Raw genomic sequence first — 14133 nt, 5'->3', positions numbered from 1 at the left:
TACTACTTTTCAGAATTGTAGATTAATATGAAATGCTACAGAGCAATTAATCCATTTTTTTTCAGTTATTGTGTGGATAGCTTTATTATGTATGTGCTAGACAGGAAAGTTCATTTATACACTGGAGACATGTTACAAGTGCCCCACAAGTGACATCTGTCTGCATATAGTGAATATATTTCTATGGAACTTTGCTTAGAAATGTGTAACAATTACAATTTGCACAGGACAGAGTGGGTACTCCTGAGTTCATAATGGATTATCTATGAGAGCCACAATGATGCCTCTTAGTTTTCACAAAATCTACAAAAACAAGAATTAATTTGCTAATATTTAAACAAACATATGGAAAGCAGACAGGGTCGCAAGGATATTCATCATTCCCTGCTTCTAGAGGGAAAATGGTGGCAAGAGTGGGGGCACTGAAGTGGGGAAGCAGGTACAAAGAGGCCCATGTGTGCAAGAGGGTAGGCCATTCTCAAAAGATGCTCTCAGCACTGTACTCACTGAGGTCATTGTGGGGTGTAATCATGCTCAATTATGGCCACACCCCAACACCCATACCAGGGTTCAAACAATGTCTTCCAGCCCTTTAGGGGTATTGCCAAGCATGTAGGGGTATGGCTGTGGCTCCTCGGAAGCCTGGACCTTTAGAAAAGTCCAGGTCCATACACTTTGTACATCTCACTTCTCTGGATGGAGATAGTGCATATACAAAGGTGTTTCTTATTTTACTTTGTCACTTTGTCACTTTTAAACCATGCTGAATTACCAGAGTAGTATAGTGCCTTGAAAGGGATATGACACAGTACTAAATGTGAGTATAGACATATGTACAGAAACATATTCAAATATGAGCAATTGTACATATAGGGTCTTATTCTGAGTTACATTCAGCTCCATATGTGCCAGCATTCAGATGCAGATATTTTGCTAATGGAATACTAATGTGACTATATGTGCATCTTAATGTGTAGGTATTGCTAATCCCCACTTTTTCTATCCACAAGTTCAGCCATTATCATTAACATCACCACTTACACCTACCCCGTGTTAGATGTAAGAGATCCATCTGAAAACAGTGCCCTCTCAGCAGATGCACAACTCAAACTAGGACCCAACTCTGGCTCATGACACTCCCATGACACTTCAATGAGCCTATTCTCTTCCATATAAGTACACCCTGTTGCCGTCATCATTGACACACAGAAACAAACATATTAAACGCACAGTTGTATGCATCAAGTATCACTTTTTGGATACAATGCATCCTGCCAATGATCACATGCAACTGGTGTTTAATAATGCCGTATGCATGATCAATTAACCAAATTACAGCTCTGTCCTTTCCAGGGTCGGCACTACCAGGTTTATGACCCGGGAGTCCCTCTGCAGATGTGCGGGTGTTGGCCAGTGCATGCGCTAGCTGCGGGGAACCATGAGAGTGATCCTATTGATTACCTCTCAGGGATGCTCCCCGATAAGTAGCCCATAGGATTCTATTAGACAACACCATCTTAATATGAGTACATTAAGCTCTTGAAAAAAAGGAAATTAATCCCCATAAATACTTTACAGAAAATTATAAAATAGTATAGGGGGTTATTAAATAATTTTTCAGAAATGTGAAAATGAATCAAACAATCAGCATTTAGTTTATACTGTATAATAAATATACAATGAATTAATGTGTTGATTGGCCGCTTTTCTGTAATGCACATTTGAAAAAATAAAAACCAGAAAAGTTAAAAATAATTAACACAACAACTGATACAATGTTAAATATTTGTCACGTTTCAAGTGTTATTCATGTGTGTATTTGTAAATGTTGCAAAATGTCATCCCAAATAAACTATTTATTTTGCTATTAATTTATAGATTGTAAACATTACCTTTTCTGGATGCTTCAAAGCTGTCATAGAGGTTTATTTTTTGAGTGTCATATGTTAAAGTTGTGTTTGGAAGTAATGTTCTATTTCTGTTAATTGTATTCACTGCAAATCTGAAGGCTAATTCTTCGGCTCCATATGGTCCAGACTCAACATATTCAAAAATTCCCCCTTAAAAAAAGAATAAAGAGTATTTTAGAAATACATAATTTCATTGTTATATACCAAATTTTTATTTCCTCTCAGCATATAATTTATAAATGTCATTGGCAATTGATAGTTATTAAAACTGCAACTGTAGTTTCAATCCTGGCAAAAAGGTTATCAGTGATCATGGTTTTGACAAGCTGGATAAAAATGATGCATGCATCCCTTACTGTACAAATGTGCAGTGTAAGAAAATGATAAAGCCAAGCTGGAATCAGATTCACAGAACAGCCAGTGATCGCAGAGACCATGAAGATTAACCGCAGAGTGACTGACAGGAAGTGAGCATTTGTGGGCATCGCCAAGGGGGGGTCAGCGAAACGCAGGCATGCCTATTCATTTGAACTCCATTACCAGGGCATGCAGAAATTAGCCACTGAGACAGCATACGCAGCTTGTGTACTCACTGTGTGCAACAAGGTTAGCAAGTTTTGCGTAAGGTCAGTCCTTTTGTAATTTAGCATGAGGGGACGATGTTACTCAATGTTCCTGATGTATACGCAGGATTGCAAAGTATTACAGATGTGCGATAGCAATAGTGGTCACCTCTATGCTGGCTTTGAGGTGTCTCTATAATAGCTTAGCAATTGCAATCAATTCCATATTGTCACAACAGACCTGCATGTGTACTCACAACTGCGATTGCAATAGCAATCCATAATGAATCAGGCACTTTGTTCTCTTAAACATACCATGATAAACAAAAAGTTAGTAGTTCAGTGGCTGAAAGTGAATTAAATCAAACCTTCCCATTACTGATGTATCCTGCTACATCTTTACTCATAGCGCAGCATACTGGATTCCCTACAGTGGCATTTCAATACGCTTTATGGTGTGGCGTGGCTTACTGTATGCTGTGAAAGACTACATGCCATGCAGTACACAGTTTATCCGCTGGGTGGCGAATGCTCCATGAATGAAAACTACAGTACTGAATACAATACTGTAGCAGTAGATGGTGATCTGTGAGATGCTGTCCAATCACATTCAGGCCGTGTAAACAGTCACTCCACCAGGTGCTTGAAATGATCACTTTGTGCAAAGACTAAACCACTATGGACATTATACTCATTACTGGCCATCTATACTGTATAATGTCGCTATATGAAGTGTACAATATAATCTCAATAGTGGTTTAGAGTGTAATGCAGCTGGATGACATACATCAGAGTGTTTTAAGAGTATTGAACCTGAAATGATCTGTTTTTATGATAAACTTCCTGTGCATCTTTTTACAGTGTATCATGTACAGACTGTTTATTGTGCAGTACAGACAGCACTGTAACGTGTACAATACAATGTCTATAGCGGTTTAACATAAAATGTAGCTCGGTGGCATACTGTAGCATAGAAATAAGAGTTGGTTTAAAGTTGGATCAATGTATTGAATGCAGCAAAGTTCCTTAAGAAAATTGAACCTGAACCTTATTTAATATGTGACATGCGTCTTCTGGCCAAAGCTGATATGTAACTCACAAACAGAATGATTTAGTTCTTTATTTATTCATGACAAAACAAAGTTCAGTGTAGTGGAGGACAGGTTCCGTCAGCCAATCAGCAGAGGGAGTTACAAAAGCTTTGTTGACTATTTGACACATGCAAAGTGCAGTTTAGAAAATGTGACATTTGGTTGACAGAAAGTTGTATTACATGCTCCGGATTTTCCAGCGTTTCAGTGCATTACGTTGTGCCTTACTGCATGCCAGGTTGCGAGTAGCATGGCACGCTACAGGGCGTTTGGAGCAAAGATGTAACAGGACACATCTGTATATTGGCAATATGCATGATTTTCATAACATAAACACAATAGCAGCTAAGATTTAAATAAGGGTTAAATGGTCTATTTCAGATAATCTCAAATGCAGTAGATTTAAATAATATAGATTCTAGTGTAAGAGCAAAAACCTCAAAATAGAAAAAAAATCATAGAAAAAACGAAAGAAAAAAAAAGAAAAAAGCCATTTTTTACATTGTTGTAAATTTACTTTTTTCATTTAAATAATAAAACAGTATTATATTTAAATTACTGTACAAATCCACCAAATAAGCTTTCAGCATGGAGGATGTAGCCAAGATAAATGTCAATACAATGGAAATCTCACCCAAAAAGAATTAAAACAATTACATTAGCATTAGAGAAAATATCAGTTGAACAACTTTTTTATACAAAGAAATGTGGCAGCAATTTATTTATAATGATGGGGTATCACTATGAAGGTGGTGACACGTTGGTTATCATCCAATGTAATACATTTGGATAAAAGAAATTCATGATTGTTATTAATTTTCCTAAGAAAAGATTCTCTAATAAACCTGAATTATATTATCCCTAGGGGGTAAGCACATATCATATATAAGGAATTAGTGAGACGTCAGTGGGTGCTTTGTAAAAGAAGAATATTTTCATCACTGTCACCATAAGATAAAGAACAAGGAAATAATACAACATGAAATATGATTACATGCCGAGAAAAACAAATGCTGTCCCATTGTTTCTAAAGAGTCACATTTGAAATTATAATAATAGAAACACTGCATTGTTTAACATATTTAGTAAAGATCACATTCCCTTTAAAAATAAAAGTACTTTTTGATTTCTTGTAAATTGGGGTGAAATGCTGTCTTTGTTAAATGTACTCAAAATATTATCAAGTGATGGTGTGTTTAAGTCTAGAAACAAATATTTGATGGACAAAAGGGAGGTTTGCAACCTGTTTCTGCTTTAATATCTTCTAAATCTAATTTATAAAATTAAAAGAGAGAAAAAGGAACAGCTTAAATTAATACAAACTCAAGCACAGACATTTTGGAACCATTTGCACAAAATGTATGTCTCACTCTAGAAGAGCTGTAGTAATTGTGGAAATAGTGTTAATAGCCATGAATTGAACATTTTTTTTTAAAAAAAGCTTATTTAATAAAAGGCTATAGGCTATATTTATATAGTAGATTAATTTTCTGAACTTTTTAGTAGTTCATATGCATTCCATTTATATAGTTTAATGGGGAAATCTACTTCTGGAGGTTTATGAAGCATCTATGATGCCTAAAAGCACATATAATTAAACATTTAATAAAGTGGCTATACACATAATGTACCTGCCATTAAATCAGAGTGCTTGGTTTTTACTAACCAACTAGGCGAGGTTTAAAGAGGGTTTCTCAAAGCCTTCAAAGAAGCATCTAAGTCACTCACATACAATTAATACTTAATTAAAATAAACATTACATATGTACATAGTTTGCTTTATTTACCAATTTAGCAAATGTAAGTCCACATACATGATTAAAGCTTGGAGTAAGCACTTCTATGATCTTTTATATTTTTTAATATTATAATCTGTGATAATGTAAAGTAGTGCCCATGTTCTGCTTTTAGTAGAGGCGTCTTAAACCTAAAGCATCTAAGCATGTGGAGAAATCTTGGGAGGTAGAAGTGTAAATGTCACATGCAAACCTCCTAATATTTTAGAATCACCCCTTCAATTAAAACTATACACTTTCATTTGTTTAATATCTTGCTCTTGAATTGTTGTTTTGGAACTAAACTCCTTCGTACAATAAAACCCCTGAAGTGCTTTGAAAGCTATAAATAAATAAGATGCATTTCTGCCAGTTCTGCCATCTGAACCTTTTCTAACTAACAATTATTTTGTCTTGGGCATGGTTAATTGGTTATATTTACTATAAACAGATGTGTCCTATCTTACTGTTGCTTCAGTTATGCCAAATAGCTCCTCTTTGCATGCCAGGTGGTGGGAGAAATAAAGTGGGAGCATTTTGTTGGCTCTCCCACTTTCCTCAATAGCGTTTGGAAGATTTGCTTGAGGCATATGAAAGTTCCTGCAGATTTTTGCCTTCCACAATGTACACTGAAATGTCCTTAAATATTTTACACAGAACTTACATCTCTCCCCACAAAGGTTTTGTTATTAGGCATTCTGCTACACATAATTTCTATAAGTGTGGGGATCAACTTGATGATTTGTATCACTGTTTCTGATTATGAGTTTTTGGCTGGAGGTTAAGGTATACGCAGAGTCTTACTTCATCAACTTTCTGCTGTTCACCCACAAGTGGTCTGTTTTTTGTATTCATCCTGTTCATCATCATATAACCCTTGGAGGCATGCAGGTGGTGATAGCTTTGGTGCTGTTGCTCTCAAGGCCATTCTCCAAATGTGGATTAATCCTACATCTTCCTCCCTAGAGTTGTTCATGGCCAAGTTCTTTTATCTCTTCCATAAGTACTGGGTGGAGGTAAATTTCGATAAAGAATACTAAACAGCATTATTCTTCAACATGAGGGAGAGCTATATTGATACCCTACCTTCAGAGATAAAAGGTCAAATTCATATTTGTTTATGTCATACCTCTTGGTACCTCCAATGTGAGATAGCCGGTGATCCTTCTATCCTGCCCTAAGGTGGTCAGTGGAGTGGCCTATATAAAAATGGGAAATCACCCTGGGGTGAATAAGGGATGTTGAGATATAACTTTTAATTTTTACTGTATATTATTTAACTCACTGTCAAAATCACATATTTGCTCTCTTTCTGCATTCTATTTGTTGACTATTTGATTGATGTGTTATTGTTCTGTTTTTCCTTTTCTTTTTATCGACTTCTTACTATATATCTCTGTTTTGTTTGATATTCTTACACATGTGATGCTTTAAAAAAAAAAAAAAAGTCTATTAAATTCATTTTCTTATTCAAATAATTAGAAGTAGCAATTTTGCACAGCGAAGTAAGAACACTTCAAATCAACTAATAGTCTATTTTAAATACATTTTTAGTAGATTGGAGAGTCAGGTGAAGTCATTAACAATTTTGTTCATGTGGTGTGATTTTTAATTGCTGCACAAAATCTTTTTTTAATAGTTTCTATGGCTGATGATGAGTTGAACACATTTGTTTCTACAAAATACAGGTACAAATTGTCTTGTACAAAAAACATGAGCTTAAGCATATATATTAGGTCTTAAGTGTATATGCATAAATGAAATGCATGTGTTTGCATAGGGCATGATGTTACTCTGTTAATGATAATATCACCATCCTAGTGAGACAACAGCCATCATCTTCTAGATGAAAAAATAGTATTATTGTTTTCATTAATGGTATACTCTTATGCAGAGCATAATTTGGTGCTACCACTTGATGTACAGTATTTCAAACAATAGTAACTCCAAGTTTTTATATAAGGGTTAAAGCAAACCTTCTTTGTGCCACTAAAAAATATATCAGGACTGCTTCAAAAATTGTAAACTAAAGTAAATTTAGTATTAAGAGGATTACCTCTGTTTAAATGTACCTGCTAATACTATGTGTCACAACTATAAACCTGTTTAGATATTTCTATTTCTGTCTGTGGCAGTTGTGTACTGTATTTATGAGGAAAGGGAGAGATTCAGCAAGTTATCTAGTAGATTAAATAGAAGGCCAGCAAGTATGGCTTACAGAGAAAATAGTAACAAAATAACAGTAGTTCAATTTTATCTATAATAGTGAACTAAAAAAATAATGTATTTGATGTTTCAAGTGACATATTCAAACAGGAAACCAGACATTAGGGCATATGATAAATATGAATGTGAAATTTTCACTCAAACAACTTATAAAAATATCCATAGTATTTTAAAATACAAAACCACATGACATTTTACAGTGGAGTTTAAGATAACCAATAAAAATTGTAACAAAAATCTTGATATTCAACCATTGTCTTGAGTTAGTGCACTTACACATATGTGACTTTGTGTTTGAAATGCAAACTAATGACTGGAATAATTTGTCTTGTATTGAGAGAATGATAACATGAAGGTCACAGTAAGGACATTGTTATGGTATGGTAGATAGAACTGAGGGAAGCAAAATCTTTCCTGAATATAAATGAGGGCTGGGCAATCACTAAGAAAGAAACTGTCAAGCAAACTAGAAAATTCTGGCTCAAGTAAAAGGAAAATAGCAATATATTTGATAGATTTTGTTAAGGGAACTGGAAAATTGTTACATGAGGAATATGAATACAAAAATATAAAGCATGTAAGCTGGCATGCTGGTGAAGTGGAAGATTGTTTCTCAAGTGACAATGGAATTCTAAACAGAAATGATAGACACAGTTAATGTGCTCGTGATGGGCAAATTCAGCTCCTTGTAAGATAGGAAGCAGACCTTTGTTTTGTCTGTGGAAAGCAATTTTCCAACATTGCCTCCATGGAGAATTTAAAAGAAGACATATATTTCTGCAACAATCAATTGTGATAGGATCCTTCACATGAAATTAATCTAGTCTACTTTGAAGGCAGTTACACAATGTTCTATTGCTATCTTCATAAACAATATGTGCATTATGAACAAACAGTCTGGTTTAGATTCATACTGCTCTTTTTACTTTCATGTGCTTAGGGGATGAGCTTTGTATTGTTTAGAAGATTACAGTACTTTTCTTATGCTCATAAATATTAAATATATTTCCATTTTCTTTAAAACCCCTTTACAGTATGTTCACCTAAGATCAGTTATCAAATTTAATCAATAGCACTAGACCTTCCATAGCTGCATAAGGTCATAGATACATTAATACTGTACATTGCAGGTTAGATAGCGGTAATATCTTTTTCTAATGATTTAATAACGTTGGGTTAAACTTTTCTCCATATAATTTCCTTTTTAAGAGGACATGATATCTAAAATCTAAAATTAAGTTTACTTTATTCAATAACTATCATATGAGAATGCTAAACATTTGAAATAGCTTCATGAACAGTTATAGATAATTGCACAGATTGCCATCAGTTTAGGAATTCAGGTGTGTTGTTCACCGGCAGCCACTAGATAGCGCCTGACAGGGCAATTCAATTGTTGCTCCGTTTGGGTGCGCACAGCCAGTGGTGCTGACATTTCTACTCGCAGTGCCCCTAGCTGGCGAGCAGAAATTACCAAAAAGTTACCCATTTGAGAGCTCAAATGGGACTTTTTCTGGGTGCAACAATGTCCCGTCATTTGGACGGGCTGCTACCTAGCAGGACCGTAGCTAGGGTAGTGCAGCCGATGCCATCGCACAGGGCACCAAAGGTCAGGGGGCGCTGTTTGGGCCTGTCAAATTTCTGTTTATTATCATTCTTGCCTGTAGCTTCCTCTTATTTCATCCCCAGCATCTCCTGGCCTCTCCTATCTCTTCCCTGGCCCTTCCCCTTGAAACCATGGCCCTTTTTTGGGTGCATTATGTCCCTTTGAAAAATGAGGGGGGCGCCAATGCTCTTTCTGGCACAGGGCACCAAAAAGTCTAGTTACTTTATTTCAGGATCTGAAAAGTGCAGTTTTTTCGCCACGGCAATGACAAAAACACATACGTCTGTGAACTAATCACAGATCTTATGTGTTTTAAGGTGAATTATACTATATGTTTGTTCGAACAAATAGACTAGGGTGAAAGAAAAATCATTGAAAAATGGGGATTATCAGTGAAGATCCCTGTTTTTCAACCCCCAAAAAATATGGGGATAATTGGATTCCACCCCATGGATAGTTCCCTAAAATTAGAGCTGGACTGTCGAAATCCAGATTGTTGTGAGGTGTGACTTATTAATGTACTACAGTTTGTAATATAACATATCAAAAAAAAACATAAGTAGTCTTGAGAGGTCCCATGATTACATTTTTCCCCAGAAATGTTAAACAATCTGGTAATCTACAAGGGATATTTCCCAACTCTCAATTTCTATGATGAATTTTTAATTTCTCCCTGACTGTTATACAAATTGTGGAGCAATTTTAATGCTGTCTGTTTCTCTTAGAATGGCAAAGTGCTGAAACATTTTATCACAATAAGGTACATATGTCCTAGAGACACTTTCTTTGCATGATTTCCCAAGTGGAACTTTCATCTCTGTTCATGACAGCTCTTTCCAATGAATGATGTTTTTCAGTTTAAGAGTATATGAGTAAGTTTTGATCTTGTAATATAATTTTTCCTAATCTACCAAATAAATGTAATGTTTGCCATACCAACCAATAACCATATTGCATATACAGGAAGTAATTCATAATTTGAGGGAATTGTAATCAAGAATTAATTTATAATATCACAATACTGATGTTAAAACACATTTACTATGAGCCTGTTTGAATGCTATTTTTATATACTAGGCTAATGTTAAATCAGGGTATAAATAAGATGGCAGGAGTTGCTTTTATAGCTATTAATAACAGTTTTTGAGATATCATCTTTGCAAAGAGGATTTTAAAAGTGGTCAAATGTACAATAGAAAATTCACCCCAGCTGGAGTTCTCAAAGGTGTTTTAACATTTAGAGGATAAACATGCCATAGCTAGCAAAAGTAATAGACTTATGTGTATTCATCCATGGAATGAGGTTGTGCTAGGCCAGGGAATTGTCCACAGGAATCCATGTGAGACCTGAACATTTACTGAATTTAGCTTCTCCTTTTGTACAGTTTTTCAATTGCTGCACATAATCACATGCATGTTATCTGCACTAGTGATACACTTTCTTACACTGCTGTATCAAGCAAAATGAACCAATAATAACTCAATATAATTTATTTTTACATTAATATTATAGGCACATCAAATGTAGGAAATACTGTATACAGACAGGCATTGACCAGTCACATAATTGTGCATGACCACAGTGGCCATTGCACAGGATAACTTGGGTGATTTAAAGATGAGAGAAAATATTTTTAGAGATTATTATTTTCTGTTTGAGACATCAAGGATAACCATTCCAAACCTAAAATATTGTACAGTAGGCACTAAATGAAAGATGTATGCAGCAGTTGCTTGTGTATGTGTATCTTATATACAATCTACAGTATCGAATGACACTAAAGGAGCACATCCACTAGGTGATATTAATGAGCAATTGCACAATTACAACATCGTAATCGTGCAATCGCTCATTAATTGTGCACAAATTGTGCACTATAATTTCGGAAATGACCGGCGATGCGCGCTCCCGCTGGTCGTTTTCGACATCAATAATTGCCCCAACATGCCGGTCAATCTACTGATAACCACAGATTGGCCATGGTCGGGGATGATGGAGGTTGCCTACACTGAACAATTGACCATTCAGTGTAGGCACTGCAGGGGATGGGGAATGACGGTATGATTATGATGTAGTAATCGCACTGTCTTTCCCTAGTCAGCATGTGAATGTGCGCCTTTAGATTGTTTGTGATGCTCAGTGATTAATTTGCTTATTTGTAACAGCAAAGATATAGTCACTGTCCTATTAGCATTTTTATATCAGAAATAATTGGATAAAAGAGATAAACTTACAAACAGACCAATATCTGCTAGAATCAACAAACTAAATTCAAGGCGCAAAATTATTAAACAATGTTAAATTTACCGATTAAAATGTATTTGTGCAGCTTCTAAGTAGGTAACTCTGAATAAAATGACAGATCAATCCAAGGACATAAAAGCTGGCCATCCACTATACAATTTTCTGTCAGATATCTGTCCAATCTGGCTGGTTGGAATGAAAACCTGGTAATGTATGGGAGCAAATGACAGTCGATCACATGGTTTTAAACACTGAAAAAGGACAAAAAAAATTGTTCAAACTGGTAAAATTTGTGTGTTTTAACCAATTTGTCTGCACAACCATTTTTGGCTATTTTCCAGTGTTTGTGAGCAAATGGACGATTGTCATTTACTCCCATACATTACCAGGTTTTCATTCCAACCAGCCAGTTTGAACAGATATCTGACAGATAATTGTATAGTGGATGCACAGCTATAGAATACTCAATTAAAAAAGGTATTCATTAACTAATACTCACTGCACGATAATTAACACTTGTTAACAACAATCAAATGAAAAATATAGCAAGATAAAAACATCTACACAGTATCAGTATAAACAGGACTCAGCATATTTTAGTTACCACTGCAGTTGGTGACTTTGCAAGTGGATAATTGCAAACAGAAAATTGAAGTTTCCAGTTTTTAAATTCCCTAATTGGATCTGCTAAGAGGTATAATTGATGTTTTTTAATGGTCTGGATCCCGATATTGAATATAATAATCCAGCATATAAAAAGGTTTCAGCTGCAATATACAGAATATTGACAATGTGTGGATTAACTGTGCTTATTATAGCTAATTTGGAACTGCAGCTTTACCATCCAGTAACACAATGTTAGCACATTTTAACATTAAACTTACAAAACATGTTCAGTAAAGTATACTCTTCCAGTCTAGAAAGATGGAGCCTGATTAAGAACCCAATGGATCCTAGGCAATTTGTGCCACCATATCTATTTGTCCAAACACAGATAACAACAGGCTAGATTAATCTGGACCTCAGCAAATAAATAAATAAATAAATAAATAAATAAATAAATAAATAAAAGCGTACAAATAGGCGTGGGGTATTGGGCCTCTTAATGCACACCGAGTCCTTAAATGGAGGGTAAGTTTGCATAATAGATAGTCCAGCTTGGTGTCTAGTGCAACAATGGGATGATTAGAACCTGATTTATTGCCTCCAATGCCCAGGCTCCATTGCTAGGTAGGTCCCATCTTTGGTGGTCAGCGCTAAACTTTATAGTCTTACTGTAGGTACATAGTTTACTTTTAGGATTCGAGAGGTAGCTGCAGGAGCTCCCGCAGCTGCGTCTATTGTTGTCTGCAACTTTATGCAAATGCTGATACAAAGTTTTTTCCTTGTGTACGTCATGCATGGACTGAGACACCCAATTACAGCATCCGTACATGCAGTAATACTGATTGGTATGACCTTAGACCCCACTATCGATCACACCATCAAAACATGCACCAGTCCTATGACAAGTGCAGTTTCTCCATGCAAGTATGGCCTCCTTTGTCAGCGGTCAGGCGTCTGTGTACACAACCACTTTCACTGACACTTCCATAACATGCACATAAAATGGACCATCTCTGTGCATGCGCCTAGACACCTCTATGTCAGTGCCCAGGAACACCCACTACATTTTCAATATACTTCTCCCTGCATTTGCCTGAAATTACAATTGGGACTCTGTATGGTGTATGGACACAATCGGGATGCATGGGATGTGCTACTTTGATATATGCGCTGTACTGTAGCAAAAAATCACTCCACAATGTCCGGCATTGGCAAAATGTACACCCCTGAATCAGGCACTTTGTGTGTAACATGAGATATAGCATATTACTAACAACACTTGACAGTGACACTGACCAACCAAAATGCAGAATGCCCAGTAATAAAGTGATGATATAATAGTACAGTGTCAGACTGGGACATGAAGGGCCCACCAGGGGAATACAGTGATAGGGGCCCATGCTTGAAGGGTGTGGTCATCCATGAGAGGGGGTATGGTCAGCCACCACAGATGCTTGGCTAGCCAATGGGAATATCTTGGTGTAGTTTCTATAGAAGAGAACCAAGCCCCCATGTTGATCAGTGTACCTGGTAACTGACCATCTAATAGAGTAACAATCTATAATTTGAGGTCTGGAATCTGACACCTAGAGGACGGGTGGGCCCACAGGCAGTGGGGCCCACCGGGGATTTCCCCTGTTCCCATGTGGGCCAGTCCAACCCTGTAATAGTAGCATGTGCATGCATACATGTATTGTATTCTGACTAATGTGTTATGTATCTTTCTTAAAACTATAGATCTTAGCAATAATGTTGCTATATGCATAATAATAAATGTGCACATTTATTTTAGCAGATACATCTTTCTATTGAACTTTTTCCTTTATTGAAATGAGTTAGCAGCAGTAGGTTGTTGCTGCTTGCTCACAGCTGGTCTTTTCAAAATAATTTAAATGCAAATATAAGACAAGGCACATGGATATGCAACTTGACAAACTGTTTTACCATGTATCATAGCACAATCCTAAAAAGAAGTAAAAATAAATCACTCAAACTTGTGATTTTTTATTGTCTAAATCCAGCAAGCTCCAGACACCATAGAAATTATTATTAAAACTCTCATATGACATTCAGTCTAGCATAAACCAATGCATGTTTCTTTTCAAATATGC

At 36.0% G+C, this 14133-nt stretch overlaps 1 protein-coding gene across 1 annotated transcript in view; it reads right to left on the bottom strand.

Annotated features, from left to right (window-relative positions):
• The window catches only part of GRIK2 (glutamate ionotropic receptor kainate type subunit 2), a 755896-nt gene that overhangs the window by 496727 nt on the left and 245036 nt on the right, over positions 1 to 14133 (bottom strand). The window contains exon 2 of the mRNA XM_088460433.1: positions 1893 to 2060. Coding sequence (XP_088316559.1) covers positions 1893 to 2060 — 168 coding nt within the window. The remainder of the gene's footprint in view (positions 1 to 1892; positions 2061 to 14133) is intronic.

This window comes from Taudactylus pleione, unplaced genomic scaffold, assembly GCF_031769625.1.
Source record: "Taudactylus pleione unplaced genomic scaffold, aTauple2 ptg000046l, whole genome shotgun sequence".
Classification (NCBI taxonomy): domain Eukaryota; kingdom Metazoa; phylum Chordata; class Amphibia; order Anura; family Myobatrachidae; genus Taudactylus; species Taudactylus pleione.
Note: the sequence above shows the minus strand (reverse complement) of the source record. Positions and strands in the feature narration are given on the sequence as shown.